Source organism: Pyxicephalus adspersus, chromosome 2, assembly GCF_032062135.1.
Source record: "Pyxicephalus adspersus chromosome 2, UCB_Pads_2.0, whole genome shotgun sequence".
Classification (NCBI taxonomy): Eukaryota; Metazoa; Chordata; class Amphibia; order Anura; family Pyxicephalidae; genus Pyxicephalus; species Pyxicephalus adspersus.
This window is the reverse complement of record NC_092859.1, coordinates 126843272-126864748: the sequence shown is the minus strand read 5'-3', so window position 1 is coordinate 126864748 and position 21477 is coordinate 126843272. Positions and strand designations below refer to the sequence as shown.

Here is a 21477-nt window from a genome sequence, read left to right as displayed (position 1 = left end):
ACCGACTGTACACACGCCAGATTTTCGCCCGATAATTGGCCGATGCCGATTATCGGGCGATAAAAATCTGACGTGTGTACGTAGCTTCAGTGTGATTTTATTGTTTTGGGTTTACTTCTGCTTTAATTGGTGAAGCTAAGAGTAGTTTACCTTAAATATCAGGGTCAGTCAGAGTTGTTAAAATTTGTATAATAAAAAATCTTTTCAGTAAATGCATGTGTTAGTCCAAAAAAGTTATAAAAAACGCAGCAATGGTCAGAATTTACACTTCTGAGAATGAAAACTGAAACTATGGTGACATCTAGTGGTGAAACAAGGATACAGTAACAATCCATGTGCCTTACAGGAGTTGGTCCTTAAACATTTAAAGCAGCGGTGCCCAACAGGTGGATTGCGATCTAGGTAGATTGCAAAGGCAAAGCGAGAAGATCTTTCAAGCCTGCCGTTCAAAATAAACTCTACCACGCAGAGGAGTTATTAAATTTTTATTATATAATATATTTTTATTGTTGGTTGATCATTTTGATTTGTTCATTTTAAAAGTAGCTCGCAAGCCAAAAATGTGTGGGCACCCCTGAATTTAGGCATACAGTTATTAACTACAATTTCTACCTTTGCTGAAAAGCAGAACACAACTTCAGCCTCAAAATTATGCACATAAAAAGACCACTGGCCCATTTCCGTATCTGGATGTACACTAACCATAAATTATTGGAAAAGTGAAGGTAAATAGCTATATATAAAGCATTGTAAATAAAAAAGCCATTGCTAAAAGAAAAATACCAAAATACATTTGGAGTTTGACCAACATGTGGAGTGTTTCCCAAGAACGTGGAATAAGGTCTTCTGCTCAGATGAAACTAGAAATGAACTTTTTGGCCAATGTGGGAATCAAAACTTTTGGTGTAAACCCAAGACTTTTCATCACCCTAAGAACATTGAAGCACAATTAGTGCCAGCATCATGTTATACAGATGTTTTTTTTATCAACAAAGACAAGAAAGAACACTGGTCAGAATTATGGGAAAGATAGCAAAAAATAAAGGGTAATTCTTGAGAATAGGCTGTTTTTTGCAAAGATTTTAGACTGGGATGAAGATTCACCTTCCACGTGGACAATAACCTTAGACATAGTTGTTAATGATACACTGAAGTAGAGGAAACATTATTATGGCCTAGTCAAAGGCCCGGCTTCAATCCAACTAAAAATCAATGGCAAGATTGTTGTACACCAATGTAACCAGTGTTAGAGCAGTTTTGCCTTGAGGAATGGTGAAATCCCTGTGGCTAGATGTGATAAGCTAATAGAGACATACTCCAATAGATGTGCAGCTGTGTAGGTATGTTGTATAAATCAAATGGTGCTAACCCCCCAAAAAAACATTCTAGTTCTAGGTTGTAATGCAACAAAACAAGACAAATCAGGACACAATACACAAATATAAACGTTTTTTTCTTAAATAAATATTGTCATTTTCTTTATTCTCTTGTCTAAAGCAGAAAACCTAATCAGAGAGTTTCTGACCTTACTTTCTTCTCTGCCATTAGATAGGAACAGAAATATCACCCATCACCAGCCAGCCCAACGAAAATGCAATTTTTTTAATGCTAATCTCTGAAAACTAAAGGGAAGAGATGACGGCACCATTTCAAATTATATTTAGGATTATTTTAAATGAATATGTAAATGGAATAAACAGGGATATTTTATATGTATACACTTTAAAGGAAACATATGCAGCATTTGGCTTGCTTTTGCCAGGCTAAATGCATAAACATGAGAAACTCCACTGTCAGCACATCTGGTGTGAACAAACCATGCGCCAAGCCTGATCACATATGCTGCCAGGGAATTCAAAGTGTCAAAATGCTTTACTTACAAAAGTCTAAAAAAATTACTTACGTCTAAAAAATATTGATGATACTGGATCAGTTTGACTCAAAAAAAAAATTAGATCTATTGGATATGCATAGCTCATATAAAAACAATTGGATATGCATAGCTCATAGGAAACTGGCATTTTACCCTTTTTGAGTTTGTCTGCTAGATGTCTGGATCTTGATGATGCCTTGGCTTTAACACATAAAAGGAATACAGTCTGTTATCCAAATTTTACTTGCTACATGCTTTTTGACATCAGCAGTTTGAAACAGGCAGTTATCAGGCATTTTCAGAAAGACATTAGTTACTGTTTAGCTTTCATTATAAGTTTTCTTAAGATCCAGAGGGAATAAGTAGTTACCTTCAGTAGGGCACCCTAAAAATCACATGCAATGTTTAGGCTGGATTCACACCTGCAGTAAGGTTGCAGTGCGTTTACTTCCTTTTCACCTCTGGAAGGCATGCCTATTGGAAGACATTATATGGTAGCATCCCCTGCAGCAGAGTAATAGTGACTGGTACTAGTCCTGCTCACTGCCGCCAGTTGTCAAATGTGCAGACGCAGGTTCTTTAGGAACCAGTCCTTGGAGGCAAGTGTGATCCTGCCCTTAGGTTGATGGGACACAAAGTTATGCCCACCACTCTGTCACTGTCTGTATCTGTCTGTCATTTGCAACGCCTATTTAATGTACAGCCCTGCGTAATATAAATCTTGTTTATTATTATTAATAACAATTTGACAGTCTATTATACATCTATCTATACATTTATCTATATAAAAAACATAAAAGGATGTAATACTTATCTGAATAGGCTCAATATCCAAGCCTTAATGACAGCTACATTATTCCATTAAGTGGAATTAACGTCCCACTTTGAAAAATTGGTGATCAGGTAGGCATTTACTGTAAGAGACAAGTGATGTATCTTCTACAGAAACTGTTTTTGTTTGCCCAATTGCTGCTAAATAGTAGTCAAATTTCACTGAGCACAGTTCACTATTTGTTGCCAGGGATGCCTGACAATCCCATCTTCCCTTGAGCATGCCAGGAATTAAGGAACTCCTGAACATCTGCGCAGAAGTTGCATCATCCCGGCCCAGTCAATCAAGATGGATTAAGATCATGATAAAGAAGGAAAGGAGCAGCGAAGGTGGTAGCGTCCACGTGAGAATGGGGCCAGGTGAATATTAATGGGTTTATTTCAGTTTAAAGGAGAATGTGAAATGTCATGTTTGCTTCAAACCTGTTTATGTGCTGCAAAAGAGCGAGTAATGACCTATGGAGATTGACCGGCTTGGAGATTGGAGATGGAGATTACTGGCTTGTGTGAATGAGCCCAAAACATTTAGGCAGGGAGCACAAATCAGATCCCTTTACAAATGACTACTAGAGTACCAACCAGTGGAATTTTCAAAATAAAGAAGCAGAGACATACAAATATCCTTTACAAGGTAACAAGCCCCAATGCCTTATTCCCACACATCACATGATCAGCATGTAATTTTACGAATTGTAGAAACATGCAGATTGTGCCTAAATGCAGGTCCTGCAACATCTGCCTATTAATGGTTGTAAGATTTTGCAAACAGAAAAGGTATTACGATATTCTCCTAATTGCCATTATTTAACAATACCCTAAAGAATTTAAAAAGCCAAGACAAACCTATGCAAATATAATAACAATCACAGAATATATCACTGAGAAATACTTAAATGAATTGTATTTACTTTCCCAGCATTAGACCACCCTAGAAATACATTCAGAACAACCTACGCCTCAACCCATAAGGTTTATATGCACTATTAAATACACATTATTCATTACTTGCTTGAATAAAAACAACCTAAGTCAGCAGTGAATTTTAATATATTTTATTATGCCAGCCACATAAGAGCAGGCATGATTATAGAAACCACTTTGGGTTTTAACAACAGTAAGCATATAGTCAAAACAACTCTGTATAAAAAAAATCATAAAAGGGCATACCAAACGGTTTTCATCAAATACTTCAAAGAGCAGTCTGTGCTTTTTTGGATACACCTGGAAAAGAAAATAAGGTGTGTGTAGTAATATTCATTACACCACAAAATGTTATAAAAACATTTAGCCTTATGAAAAGATGCAAAAGATTAGACACACGCAACCTATAGAGCACAGTTTGAATTTATATTTTGAAAATGTTAGTGTTGTTTTTACAGTTAAAGTTTACTATAATTATACATTTCATTTTAGGAGACAGAACAGCTTTAATGTTTTTTATCCTGCTGCCTATGATTTTTTTTTTTCTACTTGTTGGTTTATCTCAGCACTATTTGCACTAGATAAAACTAGTCTATGGTCCACAGTCATGTTCTTCATATTATCTGGGCTTAAATCAGTGTATGCATTGCAAGGATTTAAATATATCTAACTGTAGATTCTTAAACTACTTACACACGTCCAATGCTTCTCGTCCGATAATCGGCTCAGGGCCAACATCGGACAGGAATTTGGCGTTTATACAGTGCCCACCGTCCTGGCGGATCAACAAACGATCAAAATGGAAGTGAGGAGGGGGGAACGCACAGCGGGGTGCCGCTCCGTCATCCTCCCCCTCCCCTCCTCTCCATAGAGTAGAACAGTGCTGTATGTACAGAGCTCGTTCATGCATCGTGCAATCCTTAGTCGTTGGAAAGGATCGTGAAAGATCTTTTCCAACGACAATAATTGCATGTGTGTACCCAGCTTTAGCTTGTTTTGTTGTTTGTACATACAGCTATTGTATTAAAATAGAACTTTACTGCAGAAGGGCGACAGGTGATGTCCCTTACCTCTTGCCTGCCTGATCGCCCTTTTCAATTGTCAAAATTGCTGCCCTGCGCATGCACAGCTTAGTATTGGTTGCCAGCATACCCAGCACATCCCAGCTTCTTCTGTGGCTGCTGAGACTAAATAAACTCCCACGTACCTGCACAGGAGTTACATTGTGATGGCCTAGCCAATCAAGATGGCCAAAGATCAGAATGAAAAAGCGAAGGATGAAGATAGGATTATTTCCGCTTTAATTTCCCTAAAATGACTGCAAAATTGGAGGGCTGGTTACTATATTCACTCGGTCATTTTTAAGTGTTGTAAGTCAGGGTAGTACTACCCTTGGCTAGTATCGTATCAAATATTACCAGACTTTCTGCAAAAACCTAAAGTGTACCTGAACTGTGGATTTCTTTTTTAAATAAAAGATATTTGTATGGTCTTCCCTGATGCCTAATTACTTACATACCTTTAAATTGTCTCTGCAAAGTCTCTCTCATTCGTTGGATATTTCTCATGTGTCTGGGAGGAAGTGGTGATATTTCGGAAATCGAGCTTCACAGAGACAAGGAAATTAAAAAAAAGGTAACTAATCGTGCTTCAGAGGAAAACATACAAATATCCTTTATTTGTAAAAAGACAAGTTCAGGAACACTTCAAGGAATGTGCAGAGGATTTCTGTATATCTAGAAGAGGCAGTGATCCAGTCACAAACATAAGAAATACGATTTTTGAAGCATTCTATTAAGTTTTCTTTTCATTGGGTAATATGAAGATATAGCTAACACAATACTACAACATTTCATAAAAATATAATCTTCAGATAAATACATTTTGTTAAACTGCACCTAAAGCCAATTTTTGGTGTGTTTAGTTTTGAATAGAATAGTAAGAAGTCAGAACCCGTCAGGTTTATACAGCCCCATTTTGAAGTTGCAATGTAATGCCAAGCAAGTTTTTGGTTACGCGGGGCTGTCGGTTGCTGAGCAGGAAAAGCATTATGGGGTGTTTGGGAACACTAGACTGACACACGTCAGATGATTCTTGCCCAATACAAGCTGTCGGACTCATCTCTGATGAGAAATTAACATGTATAGGGGTCGTCCAACAGACCATGAACAACCACATCATGAAAGATAATTTAATGACAACAATTGAGCATGTGTACTCAGCATGTATGTTAACTCATCTTCTATTTAGGCCATGTATCTCTGGTCAGATAGGGTCAGTTTTCTCACAATATAGGGCTCAGCTCCTTAAATGTCAGAAGTGAATCCTAAAATGTGCTGGTGGAATCAAATTGTGATATTGAACAAAGTAAATAGTAATAAATCCATGATTAATTGATAATTTATAAAGTATCTACTTAGCAAAAATAAGTGCACCTAAATACTTTCAACCAACATTAAACAAAGCTGTCAGGAAGAATTTACTGTCAGGTATTACAACATCCACATGAAACAATCAATTAGTAATGATGGCTAATCTTCTTTGCAGCATTCCGACTCCTTAAGCCCGAAGCTTGGTATCGGAGGTCACACATGGATTACTCAGAGATTGCCAGAACGGTAAATTTTCTAATTCACATGAATTTCCAATGGGTGACCATTAGACGGGGTTATTGTTTCGGGTGAAGCAGTTTGATGTTGTTAGTTTCAGGGGACATTATTAGTTAGCAGCCCTGGGGATTGTGTTGGCTCGAAGGCTACATAAACACACTAGAATAGTGGTCGCCAACCTTTACGGTCCCGCGGACCACTAAAATCGCTGGCTCCCAACTGTGGGGGGAGGGAGTCACCGTCCAGAGCCGCGGACCACCGGTTGGCAATAGCTGCACTAGATGATTGTCACAATCACTTGTCTCAACTGAAATCTAGTGCAGTTTTTCTCAACCTTTTTATATGGGAGACCCTTTGAAATAATGTTCAAGTCTTCAGGGATACTGGCAAATTATTGAATGACTGAGGGAGGATGACCACTGTACTTTCCTGTGGAGACACAGCAGGGTGCCCCTCACTCACACTTCCCTCAACTAAAAGATGCAGTGTGTAGAGAACTCATTTGTTACAGTGCTGTTTGGAAATTACAGGAAGAAGATAGAGAAAAGATGGCGCCGCCGACACCAAGCATTGACATGAGTACAAATAAACAGCTGGAATCAGGCAGGTAAGGTTATTTTAGTGCAATTTTTTTTATTATTTTTGGGTTTAGTTCATCTAGCGTGTGTACACAGTTTTAGTCTATACAAAGACAATAAAAAAAAACAAGCTTGAGAGAAAAAACAAACAATATTTGGTGAGAGAAATTCACCTAAGCATGTGCAGGTGAAAGATCTTAACAGCAAAATAATGCTCCTTAAGTAATGAAAGAGCAAACATGAAAATGAGGTCTCTGTTAGGTTAAAGGGTACATATATGGATACTAGGCTACAGAAGAAAGTGGCACCTTTATCTTTCAACTACAAGAAGTTCTATAGACCCCAGTGTTCTTCCCAGAATTATTTTTAAGCCAGGTGGAAAGAAGCTGTAGGTGGGTGGTCAAAAAGTGGGTTGAAAAACATGACAGTGTTCCCAGTTGTTTTGTAGTTGAGTTCAGAAACCCCTAAATTTCCATCAGCTTTCTACCATCCCCCTATACTTTGTTCTAAATTTCTAACATCCAACTCTTAGTATGTCCCAATTTAACATTGTCTGTTTTATGCCAAAATGGCCAAATACCCCTGTATAATGACCTAAAAACAGCCGGGTGTTTACTAAAAAGTGCTGGTTGGTGCACCCAGCTAAAAGGGGCTGGAAGAACTCTGGACCACATAAGATAAACCTATGGGTAAAGAATATACCCTGTTTAATTACCTACATTTTCAGTCAAAAATCAAGAGGGCAGCCTAGGGTGACAACACAGCTTATTCATGAACATGAAAAGGTGAACTAACTCACTCTAAAACCGAAAGTGTCGGTAGGATCACCAGGGTAAACTTAAGAAAAAAAAAGGAAATTAATGCAGTCATCATATTGGACTTGTAAGCTGCAATACATTACATTTTTCTCCTTGATTTTGATGCATTCCAATGTTCACAACTACACTGTCAAATCAGGGGTAAACCTAGCCTCCTTTTTTCCAGCCCCTGGGGAGATCATCAGACGTACACAAATTAGTCAATGTGTTTATTAGTAAAGAGAGGGTCACTAAAGGGTTTAACAGTCTTGTCCTTTTTATATGGGCAAATAACAGAACATTCCTTACAAACAGTAAAAAAAAAGCAAAAAGGACTACAGCAAAATCTTTTCACAAATAAATCAGTACTTACTCTGAATAAAAGTTCTTCATTCCACTTTGGATTTAGGCTCTGAAATAAAAATAATTTGGGACAGTTACCAAGAGCTTGGTATTTTTTAATTCAGAAAATTAACTTATAGATATATGACATTTATTACATAAACCTCAGTAAACACTTCTACAAGTTTCACTGAATTAAAAATCTGGGTAAATGAGACACTTACAGTTTGAGTTCTGAGTTATAAAAAGGTGAAAAATGCAAGTTTAAGGGCCAGGGTTCATGAGCTATTGTCCGCTTTAAACAGGTCTTACATTCCTATGTATTCACATGATTATAGGAAGGCAAAACCTGTTTGAAACAGGTCAGAAGGAGGTCAAATTCAGGTCAAATGCTCCAGTCATTGAGTTCTAAATGACTGCAGAGGAATCTTAAACTGTTGTCAAAGGAGCTAAACAAGCCAACATTCTTAAAAAGTGACAGTATTCAGTTCTCCCTTTTCTAAAGACTAAACTTTCTTTGACTTATATTTTATTCTAACATGCCATCTGATGTACACACATCATAAATAATAGGTTTTTTTCATTTGGAAAAAAAACAGAATCTTTATGACAGCCATTCTAAGGGCCGATGCTGACAGGTCTTTTTACAGATAAGTCTATGGGAATTCAAAACTTTGAATTTATATTTTCCTTGACAATGTTCCAAAAACCCATATCCTGTAGAACTGGTGCTCAGCTATACATCACTTGTGGACCTCAGGGCTCTACCTGTACTGAAGGGTAATGCAGAAGAAGGAGACCTTAATCTTAGTAAGAAGTTGTATATTTCCAACCACTAAAATGTCACATATTGCTTATCATTGGAATGTAATCTCAAAATTTATATTTTGTTTATGTTTTTCAAAATGTATAGATTATATGTTTTTCAAAACTGAGGATCTGTCCCTGTCCCCAAATGGCTTTCCTGTGTTGCCACCCAGTAAAAATGTGCTTCTAGTTCAAACTCTCAATCCAAACAGAGTTGCTGTGCTGAAGCTTAAGGCATATTCTTTCCTCTGTTTTTCGGGCTTTTATAAGTGTTATTACAGCCTGCAAACATTTGCTGCATGCTTTTGTAGGCTTTTTTAAAGCCAGGGAGTTTCGTGCTGAACAGGAAAAAAAACCTACATTTTTTCCAGGCATTTAAAAAGCCAGAACAAACGGACATAAAAAAATGATGATGATGAGTGTAAGTTCCTACTTTTGGATGGAATCAGATAAAGTATATATAAAGTAGGTACTGAAGTGTAGCAAAATGAATAAAAAAAAAAAAAAGTTTTAGTTGAGAATGCAATTGGATTAAAACCGAGGTTAAGAAAATAAAGATGACAGGAAGAGAATAAAGACCGTGGGAAGAAAGGGGGACAGAAAGGATTAAGGCTATGGAAAGGGAGAAGACAGACAAGATTGGATTAACAACACCACAGTGCATGTCCAGAGATGTAAATGTCTGCAGTCAAAGGTAGGTGGTAAAAAGTATTGTACTTAAGGGCTCCAAATTTAGCCAAATTTAAGATTAGTGGAGATATCTAATTTGGATGACCCTGTCACTTGCCTCTTGACTTCCTGAATGTTTAAGGGGGGAGTTTTCCAAGACCAAGCATTAGTTTGCTTAGTGGCTTTAAAAAGAAGTCTCTAAAGTCTACAATGAGTAGAAATTCCTGCAACAAGTAGTTTCAGATCTATTCAAGGCCTTACCGGTGAATGACCCACTGCAATGACTTTTCTTAAATGCAGGCTCCTTGCTCAAAGTTAATTTTCCCAAAATAATTGGCATTATTCCTGCGAACCTTTGACCAGAGTTGAACTATGTGGCAATCCCACCAAACGTGCATGAATGTAATACTAGCAGAATGAAGAAGGTAGATGGGGCTGAAAACTTGGTTTCTGAGCTGTGAAAAACAACTACTTCTGGTGGAGTTCTTTCTTTACATTGATTTCCTTTTATTAGGATAACTACTAAAAAGTGAGAAGCCTTGGCTTAGCTTTAATATGGCTGCAGCAGGAGTCAGAGACAGGGAGTTTATTAAGTACAATAAAATAACATGCTTACCTTTTTCATGGTTTTTGTTTGAACACTGGTCACTACTCCATTTTCTGGATCATAAAGTGTCAGTTTCACATATGGGTCACTGGAAAAAATATTAAGGGTGGTTAATTACAAAAATGAAAACAAATGACAGGCATTTCTGTGAGTGAGATTGAGTGAGGTCATCAGAGCCAAGGCAAGTATGCTGGAAACCAGAGCCTAAGGTAAAAAAGTTTATTGCTAAACCTCAATTACAGATATTATATGTACAATTTATATTATAGGTACATTTATAAACAATTTGCATAGTTATTTCAATGATATTTATTGTGTTTGCACATCTTTCTGTTTGAAGTGTGATGGGTGACTCTACTTGAATAGTATTAAATAAACAGAAGCAAACCAGCAGCAGCATTAAGTCTGTGGCAAATGATAAGTGCTTAGACTTTGCACTGATATTTGTATTGAGATGCAGAAACTCTGGGACAGTATTACAATGTGTATATGTCTAATTAAGATTAACATTGGGATTGATGAATCCCAAATTACAAAAGCCAGTGAACTAACGTGTTTCCAAACACAAATGTAACTTTTATTTACTGGGGAAAAAAAGCATGCTTTTGATATTACAAGCTATTACCTGTGTGAAATATTTTTGTACACTGCATTAGTACTAATTATTAATTAATAAAGGAAAAAAAAACAGACTAACAGAAACCACTAAACAACAATTACACTGTTCTTAGAATTAAAGAAATCATGGCCACAATGTACATACTGATTGAACTGCTGAAAATAGGATTAAGAATCAATTACTGCTAGCAACATGACATGTCCCGTTTCTACTAAAGTTTTAACAGAGAACAACTGTACAGGATGCAAAGACCCTGACACGACACAGATAATCCTAGTAGTATATCAGGATGGGCAAACTTTTTGGCCTAGGGGCCACAATGATTTTTAAAATAAGACAGAAAGGCCGGGCCAGTATCAGATGTATGGAGAGTGTGTGTATGAACTCATAAATTACGTGTAAATGTGGGCTGAATTAAAAAGCCTAGCAAGCCATAGTTTTCCCTTGCTTTAATCAGATCCTCATATACAGTCTGGGCTCCTGTAGACAATTGAGTTTATTTTACCTTGCTCCTAAAAGGTCCTTCTTTGCTAATCCAATCCCTGCAATGACTTTCACACGAAGAACACGTGATCCTTCCTGGAACAAACACATAAAAATTATTATGGTTACAAAATGTTTGTATGAGAATGTGTAATTCTGACAGCCCAATGTCTTCTGCAGAGACTGTTATGAACACTTAAAAGCAAAGCCTAAAAGGACAATGTTCCAGGCAGACACTCCTCTTTTACTACTCTATTCCCATCCGTGAACCTGCTTTCATTTCATGTCTCGCAGCAAATACAATGGCATGAAGTATTTACCATTATGAAATTCAATACAATTTGGTGAAAATAGAATCCTATCTTATACAAAAATACACCCTTAATGCCTTAACTATATTTTATATTTATTTTGGGTAAGCTTGGGACAAAGTGAGGGAAGAACAATGTCTACATTCATATGCAAAATAGATACCATAGAAGAAAGAAAAACCATTTGGCTACAGGACCACTTTATTTTTACACAGTACCGAAAAAATAAAGGCTTGAAAAAAAAAAAAAACACTGCCAGTTCGTGGACTCTTTGTGCCAAATTTATGGTTGATAACAATGCCACTTTCTGAAAGAGTGTTAGCAGAGCAACGATTCTGCATGGTATAGTCCAGTAAACCTAAGAAATCAGAGCTGCCATGCAAGTCATTGACAAAGTCCAAAGTAGCCAAGCATGGCTCCCCAGACACTGGGTAGGGGAAATCATTTGCCCATCATACTGCTGGCCAGGACCTCATGGATGAAAACGAGGAGCAAAACATTACCCTGCATTGACAAGGTGCTGTTCAGGTTATAAGGACAGTGTGGCAGAACAGCCCAAACAACACCATCCCCATGTAATTCCGTGCTCTGTGCAAGTCTGGCTGCTAACAGCTCTCATTCCAGCCAAACCTGCAGAGCAAGGACGCGATTGTGCTAATGGCTAAAACTAAGAAGACTAACGGGATTCTATATTGTCCTGTCAGTAACATTGTCAGAAAAAAAACTATGAAGAAATTTCTATATTCTAACTCCCAGACTCCAGGCTATTATTATGGACTTGTTCCTAAGTGTGTACGGGTAGGTAGGGTGGGGGGATTAGGGGTCAGGTATCGGCAGGAGCTGCCCCCAAACTGTCTTGCTTTAGAGCTGATACTAGAGTCCTAATACTACATGTGGCACAAAACAAAGTGAAGATATTCACCTACATCTATCTACAGCATACCTGTCCTACAATGAGTGAAAGTATGTTTTGTATCTCATCTACAAACCCTGTACTGTATTTGCCCATCACATCAAGACTGCTGTCTTACCATATACTGTATAAATACAGAGATCTACATTATATGTAATATGTACCAATCACCAAGAAAATATGTACCGTCTACTTGTCCTTAGCAATCAAATTTACCTTTGGTTTAGCAGAAAAAGAATAAAATGCAGTGAGAATACATTTAGTTGTAAGAACAGCGAAAGTAGTCTCAGTCCTTAAACTGCAATCTTTAAAATGACAATAAAAAGGCAAATACAACTGGACTCCAATGCTGCAGCAGGTGTGTGGAATGGAAAACTGAGGCGAACAAATAACCCCACTGTACAACCACTGAACCTGACAGACCAAAAGTACATACAAAAAACAGAAACCCCATGATAAGATAAGCATTGTCCAAAGCAAAAATTGAACTTCTGGCATCCAATGCCCGCATGTGGAATTTCAGCAAAACTGTAATCAGTATGAACCAGTTATAGCTAAGCAAATCTAGATAACTACTACATTACTCAAACCAATAGAAGTTAGGGTGTGCTCAATATATTTTACTAGATTAAATCTGGTATTATGTATTCAGATACATAGTAATGTTTCCTAAACATTTCCTATAGATTTAATTTTGACAGATTAATATTTTCATATTTTGATCCTAGAATTGAAAAATACAGGACATGGCAGAGACCAGCAGTCAAACTAAGGCTGGGTCTACATGAACTATTTCCCCAGCGTTTAACCTGAGGCTTTAAAAGGCCATGTTTAAAATTGAGGCATTTTAAAGCTTCCCTTTAAACCTCTGGAAAACATCTATACCGAGTTTTTACAGCGATTATGTTATTTGTTTTAAAATAAATGGACGCATTTACCCACATTAACCGTGTTTTAATTTTTAAAACGTTGCAAGGAGCGTTATCTATAACGTGCCTAAAAGAAACGGCCTGGGGTAGTTAGCCCATTGGAATGCTTGGTAATTTCAATCATGGGCTTATATATACATATATATCTGCTCGCTTGTGTGCAGGATGGAGGCTTGATGGGGGAAGGGGGGCGGTTTGCATGACTTGCTGAAGAAATCTTTTGCTAACAGCTGAGGTTGTGAGTGATCTTAAGGACTGTGCTCTTCTGCAACATCTTGTAACTCTTTAATGACCACGACAAACTCGTGTCTTTTTGCATATCAAAGCACAGCTTGCTCCAGAAGTTAATGAATGTCTAGGCTCCATAAAGTTTTTTTTTTTTTTTATTAGCTCACAGTGAGGATTTTATACAGTAACTGACACCACAATGCCTAATAATATGTTGAGACAAACAAACAAACCCTAACTTCATATCTTGTATGTAACCCAGGGACTACCTGTATATAAATAAGTAAATATATATATGTATAAAATGCTAGGGATACATTTTAGGTCAAAGCCACTTAGGCTACGTACACGCGCCAGATGATTCTCCTCCCATAAATCGGCTCAGGGCTGATATTGGACTAGAATCTGGCGAGTTCAGCACTTGTTCATGGTTGCGCCCTGGCAGATCCATTAACGATGAACAAAGGATCGTAATGAAAGTTAAGGGTAGAGCGCGCCGCTCCATCATCCGCCTCCTTTCTCCATAGAGTAGAGCGTTGTTGTATGTACAGCGCTCGTTCATGCATCGTTCAGTCCTTTGTCGTTGGAAAGGATCCTTTCCAACGACATTATTGCACGTGTGTATGTAGATTTACACTTGTGGTATTTTTTGGTGTACAGTATTTTTATAGTGTCGCTTTTATCATACACACTTTGCCTTCCTTTATTTTATCATACAAGCATGTGACTGCATTTTGAAGAAGTTTAAATGGAACAAAGCAAAGTCCAACTAAACTCAAACTAATAATATAAACCAGGGGTCGGCAAACTCCAGCCTTTAGGCCAGATACGGCCTAGCTGGTAGTTTGTTCTGGCCTAACGCCAACTGGCTGATCCGGCCTAATGTCGGAGACGCGGGTTTCCGTTGGATCAACCAGGGGGCGTTAGGAACTGCCACAGCCGATAGAGCTCTGGTGCCGCCCCCTTGCTGTGGATCTCCTATTTTAAATAGGGAAACCTCCCTGAAATTAAATCCCTCTCCTCCGCAATGCATACGGAGGTGAGGGATTTCACTTCAGAGGGCGTTCCCTGGTGGTGGGCAGAGCCATTAGGGCAGGGCTGGCCTAGTGTGCTCCCGCCCACCCCATAAATGGCCTAGTGGCCTTAAAACTTTGCCGACCCTGATATAAACTATTTCACTACATTGAGTCAAAAACTCTGCTACTAACTTGACAGCAATGTGAGATTGCATAGATTGTATTTAAAATAATTGTTACATTCAGATTGAAAAACATGATATGTATAGAACATGCATGTATGGAACTGTACACAACATGGCAGAGAACACATTTTTTTTAGAGAAAGGATGTAAATGGAATGTCAGCTGTCAAATCCTTAAATTATTAGTTATAATATAAAAAAAAGCAAATCAACACATGAGGGCATATTTTTAGCTTATTGCTGGACACTGCAGAATTACACCAAACTGCACTCTGCATGTTATGGGGTATTCATAAAATGTATGCTATAAAGTGGAGAATGCATTGCCCCCCATACAGGTTCCTCTGCATTGTTGCAGAGAATAATCTAATTCCAGGAGTGGCTGGACACATGACTGGCAGGTCAAGATAAGACCTCTTGCAACTTTCTCATATAACTTTTCATTTTACTTACCTATTTAAATTAGTAGGGATCCTCTTGTCTTTGAAGCATGGAGAGCTTTATTCCCATTTGCAAAGAATACCACTGTGCTTAATGAATGCATCAGCTTTTAGTTTATTAAAAGAAAGATTAATGCCGGCCGGTCTCCCTCCCTATGAAAGGATAAGGTTAGGAATATACTTACCTTACTTATGTTCCAAATCACTCAGTGTGATGCCACCATCATTCTGCATGTCCCCTGCTCATAATGTCCACATGTCTCCTCCACATAAAGGCTGTAAGGCAGTTTGGGTTCCTTTCTACATCAAGCTCAAACCTGCTGCTACATTGTAAAACAAGCTGTTGCAGCTGTGAGATTGTTTTTTTACTTTCAAGTCATGGTATGTGGTACACATCATTGGCAGTGAAAAACCACTATCAAATTTTAAATTTCAATCTAATACAGGTTTTTTTTCTACTGCTTAATTGTAAAGGCCTGTGCTTCTTTGATGTCCTCCCATAAGAGGTTGCACCATTCCCCATTTGCAGTTACATAGGCTGCTGGGTACTTAAAAAGGATTAAAAAAGGTGCATTCTTAGCATGTATTGGTGAAGCCCACTAAGATGGACATAACTCTTCCTTTCTGCAATAAAGAACCTACCTGATCACAATATTTATTTTAAGTTGAGCACTGCTTTACCAGGGGCCCAGTATCTATGGTACTAAATAAGCTGATATAATTCATAATTCTTTTGTTTTTCATGCAATGTACTTTTTGTAAAATGTAATTTTTAAGTGGAAGCAGTTTTCCCACTCTTGACATGGGGCCACAAACAATAACTACCGTTAGTCATTATTCCCAGGTGCAGGAATAGCTATTAAAAGGTTCACAGTTTCCTGAAAAACTTCCCACCAGTTACTGTCTATCCAAACCATTCTACCCATTTACTTACGAGGAATACAGTGGTGATCATTCAAAAGGGAATCCTATCCAGTCTTCAATGCCCTTCACACTTCACAAATATTTTGGTAATTGGAATACAATTTCTAAATCCTCCATTTGGGCTCCCAGGTCAATACACAGTCATTGTATTTTATTTTTCTGGCTTTGTTTTAAGGAGGTGGATTGTTGTTTTCTCAAGTGCCTATTGACACCTAAAAGCAGGTTTGTGAGAATGCATTAAAGAAAGGCACAATTAGGAATGGTGATTTTAAATGACACCTCAAGGAGCAAACATGGACCAAACAAACTAGTTCCTCCACATGTAGGTGCAGTGCAGGGCAATTCAAATCCTTTGTTACTTAAAGTGGAATTGGAAGACGCACAACTGGAACTAAAAAGTAAACCAACATTAATGGCAGCTGTTATTGCATCCATAGCCCCATGTCTGCAGCATATTACAACCCCTGCACAGAAGTTATGAAGGTGGCAGTAAAAGGGTCAAAGATATATCACATAAAACACAGAAAACATCCTCTCAAAGTCAGTCTTCTTTTGAAATCAACACTGGCTCTTTCCTTTGACCTCAATGTCACTACAAGACACAACAGTGACATAGAAGTTGACAGAACTAACTAAGAGCTGCAAAGGTGCTATAGATTGGCACCCCCGCAGTGTGAGTTTCAGGAGAAGACTTTTAAATACAATTCTTGAACAAAGAGTCCTTCATCAGTGTGAAATAAGGGAAAGGCAGAAATTTTTTTTCAAACAGGTAACTTGTTTGGAATTATTCCTTTTGTATCACAGTTATCTCAATTATCCAATCAAGTTAACAGCAAATTTCTGTTTATTATATATGCACACAGTTAGGCATTCAAAATGAACATAGATACATACAAAAGTGCCTACATGTGCGTGCATTATCCAGCAGAAAGAAAGTTTGAGAGGCAATGTACACATAGTTACCGGTATATAGAGCTGGGCTTCCTAGTACTAGAAAGGGGCAGGGTACATATTGGATGTTAGAATGTTAGCTTTTGTAGCAAAGGAAGGTGGGCTGATCTGACATTTCTTTTTAATAATGTCAAACGCTTGGTACATGTGCAGAGATGGTAGCAGGATCCAGTATGGGAGGAAGGAAGGCTGACAGGTACCACAAGATACATTCAGAGGTCTTGGAAGAGTTCATACCTTGACAAGTTAGAGCTGTTTTAGTGGCAAAAGAGGAACAGAGAACACAGTTAAAGCGGAACTAAATTGAAAATAAAACTTAACTTTCAGACAGATAGCCTTAACAAGCACACTTTATTACAATACAGCATTTATACTTATATAAACTTATATAATGAGTGTAAGCTGCCCACTACCTGCAACCCCAAACCGTAACATTTTCACCCACATGCTTTACAACCTCTCCTTAAATTTTGTATCTGGTTTTTAGCAAACATGTCCGATGTTACTGTAGACGAATAACTATTTTTGAATCATCATTCCACATCAAATTGTTCCAAAAGGCCAGTTTTTGCCTAGATGTTCAATAGCAAAATGTAGTGTTCTTTTAGGACAGCAAAGGGTTTTTTTCTGGCACACATTTCATTTAGGTTAAATTGATACATTTTCTCCAAGTATAACCTGACAGCAATTGTTGTAAGAGTCACCAGCAAATCCTGCAGATAACACCTTGAGGCTCTTGGGGACTTTTAGCATTAGTTTTTTGTTCTTTGTCTAAATCTTGCCAGTCTTGGACAAATTAGCAAATATTAAAATCTACCAATTTGTAGAAATGTATTTCAGTTGAATGACTAATTTTGAATAATTTGGTGATCTAGGTATCCACAGCTTTCTTTTTTGGGTTCCTCAAGAAGCTCTTTGTTTTGACATGAATGTATTAAACCACTTCAACAACAAGAACAACACACTCTAGATATCTGAGGTTTATCCACCTGCATGTACACACACACACATCGGGTAATCATCGTCTGAGATGAACAATCGTGCTGGTCTAAGGCAAAAAGGCATGAACAGACGTGACTCAAGGTTGTTCATAGACACCTCAAGACGGATCCATGACGTTGAACGATGATCAGGAACAACTGTATTGCAGCACAAGAGAGGAGAGCTTGCTCACTCGTTCTCCCCATCCCTCTCTATAAAACACAACAGGTGCTGTATATGTACAGGTCATTCATCTTGCTCATTCATCTGTCACTGGAAATGATCATGAAAGATGGTTTCCAGCTACTAAAATCTATGTAAGCATACATACACAAATTTTCACCACTGCAAACAATATTTCATGATCGTTTCCAGTGACAGATAAAGGAATAAGTACCGTACACATACAGTTAGTTCCATAAATATTTGGACAACCTTTGTACAATACAACAATTAATTTTAAACAAAACAACTCTGATGCAGTTAAACTGCAGACTTTCAGCTTTAATTTAGTAGGTTGAACAAAAAGATTGCATAAAAATGTGAGGAACTAAAGCCTTTTTTTTTACACAATCACTTCGTTTCAGGGGCTAAAAAGTAATTGGACAAATTAAAAAGCTCAAAAATAAAATGTTAATTTCTTATACTTGGTTGCTGGCAGTGACAGCCTGTAGTCTTGAACTCATGGACATCACCAGATGCTGGTTTTCCTTTTTAATGCTCTGCCAGGCCTTTAGTGCTGCGGCTTTCGGTTGCCGTGTTTGTTTGTGGGCCTTTCTGTATGCAGTTTAGTCTTCAAAAAGAGAAATGCATGCTCATTTGGGTTCAGATCAGGTGAGTGACTTGGCCATTCAGGAATATTCCACTTCTTTGCTTTAATAAACTCCTGGGTTGCTTTGGCTGTATGTTTTGTGTCATTGTCCATCTGTAATATGGAACACCTCCCAATCAATCAATGTGACTGCATTTGAGCAGACAGTATGTCTCTGAACACCTCAGAGATCATTCGGCTGCTTCTGTCCCGTGTCACATCATGGATAAACACTAATGTCCCACTGCCACTGGCAGCCATGCATGCCCAAGCCATGACACTGCCTCCGCCATATTTTACAGATGATGTGGTATGCTTTGGATCATGAGCTGTTCCACGCCTTCTCCATGCTTTTTTATTGCCATTATTCTGGTAAAGGTTGATCTTGGTTTCATCTGTCCAAAGAATGTTTTTCCAGAACTGTGCTGGCTCAACTGTACAGTTTTTATGATCCTTAGAAAGTGTTTGTCACGGATAATAAGTCTATAAATTCTGGGTTTCCCGAATTAGTAATCATTTCCTTGGAGCCGCAAAACAAGTTTACCTGCCAGTTAGAGACGCCTGTGACACTGAATAATGCCAAATGCATATATAAATATAAAACACTGTCAAAACAGCATTTATCATTTTACTTCTCATTACACTGTAGTCCTAAGACATTGTAGGCTTTTTTTGTGCCACCTTGCTATCCCCCTAAAACCTCTGATTCATTTCACGTTCAGGACCAATTGATCAAAATACTTCTGTGGGCTCCCATCCTTTTTTTTTTTCTTCACTACAGAACTCTTATTGAGTTTTGCTTGCACCAGGTTTGGAGCTCCACATTTGCAGCATGGCAGTACTTATTTTGTAATATCAAGTTATCACAAACTAAGACTATTGTTAATAATATTATTATCATTAATAATAAACACGATCTATATAGCACCAACATATTACACAGCGCTGTACATAAATAGGGGTTGCAAATGACAGACAGTGACACAGGAGGAGGACAGGACTCTGCCCAGAAGAGCTTACAATCTAGGTCGGCCAGATACGGCCTAGCCGGTAGTTTGTTCCGGCCTAATGTCCCCTGGCTGTTCAAGCCTAATCCCGGCCGGCATCCCGCGGCAGAGCCGGTACAAACTACCGTAGCAGCCGCCTGCATGCAGCTCTTGAGCCTCCATGTTGTGGCTCCCTTCCCTATTTACCGCGGCCGGCATTAACACTTCCACCACCGGAATAGGGAACATTCCCTCTCCTCGGTATGCACTGCGGAGAGATTTCCCTTCAGGGGGTGTTCCTGGTGGGGGGCGGAGCCATTACGGCAGGACTCTAGAGAGAGAGTACGGCCTAGTGTGTTCCTGCCTAAAGTGGCCAAAAAAGTTTGCTGACCTCTGATCTAGGAGAAGGGGGAACTAACACACAATAGTAGGGGGGGTTCGGATTGGTGGGTTGGTGTTAAAGAGACAGAAGAGGATGGGTAGGCAAGTTTGAAAAGATGGGTTTTGAGTGGTCTTTTAAATGAGCAGAAAGTAGAAGGAAGCCGAATAGGATGAGGAAGACCATTTCAGAGAGTCAGGCGGCTCTGGAAAAGTGTTGTAGCCGCGCGTGTGATGAGTGAGGAAGTCATTAGTAGGTCATTGGAGGAGCGGAGGGAGCGGCTGGGGAATATTTTTCTACCAGGTCAGAAAGGTAAGTTGGACAAGAACTGAGGAGGGATTTGAAGCCAAAGCACAGGAGCTTGAATTTGATCTAAGGTGAAATGGAAGCCAATAAAGAGAACTACCTACAAGAGGATAACCTTCTTTTACTCTGGTTTGAGGATGAAAGAATTTTCAAGGGACTACAGCTAAATGCACAGCTGACATGAGCATACTTCCCAATTTCTGAAGAGGGTGCTCCATTTGTGCCATCTGTACTGGAATGTACCTACTAACTGCATAAAGGCATATCCTCCCTAGGTGCACAGCTATGACCAATTCATCAATTCCACTTTTACTGAAAGACAAAAAAGGTTGTAATGGGGCCCACGGACATGCACTGTGCCCAAGGCATCTGCTTATGTTGGCCTGTGGATATACAAAATTAAAAATCCATTTGCAGGTAATACAGTCAACAAGATTTACTTGTGAGTTGAGATATTTGTCTGCAGTTTTACTTTAATGAGAAAGTGCAGAAATTTTATTTTTGATCAATTTTTTAAAATGTGGAGCTCAAGGAAAGTTTGGAAACCCCAGAAAAATGGAGTATTGTTGCTACAACAATACATGTACACATGTATTACCAATACTAAAAGATACAATTTGAATGACGCACCCCTGATCTTATATTATGACAGGTCGCAGAGGTCCTGAAAATCGGTTTACTTGAAGCTATTGAAGGGTGTTCCTTTTCATTAGTTTTAAGAAAGCCGATATTTAGCATTAAAAAAAAGTTATAGAAAACGTTTGACCTAAGAATGTTAAATAATCATTTCATGACTAAGCCACTGAGAATTTACAACAGGTCAGGACAGCCTTGTTCTTATCCTGCTGAAGATTTGAAGCAATGTTACCAGCTGGGCAGAAGCTCCTCTACTCACTAAGAACCCACCTAAAATAAAGCTGAATGCATGCACCACAGAACTGTAAAACCTGATCTTGTAAAGAAAGAGGTTTAACCCCCCCCC

The 21477-nt window shown here is 38.4% G+C and overlaps 1 protein-coding gene across 2 annotated transcripts in view; it reads right to left on the bottom strand.

The window, feature by feature from the left end:
• The window catches only part of NEDD4 (NEDD4 E3 ubiquitin protein ligase), an 80009-nt gene that overhangs the window by 51905 nt on the left and 6627 nt on the right, over positions 1–21477 (bottom strand). For both annotated transcript variants that reach the window (XM_072402348.1, XM_072402350.1), the window contains exons 2-5: positions 11159–11232; positions 10044–10122; positions 7983–8021; positions 3872–3925 (exon numbers count right to left, since the gene is read on the bottom strand). In XM_072402348.1, coding sequence (XP_072258449.1) covers positions 3872–3925; positions 7983–8021; positions 10044–10122; positions 11159–11232 — 246 coding nt within the window. The remainder of the gene's footprint in view (positions 1–3871; positions 3926–7982; positions 8022–10043; positions 10123–11158; positions 11233–21477) is intronic.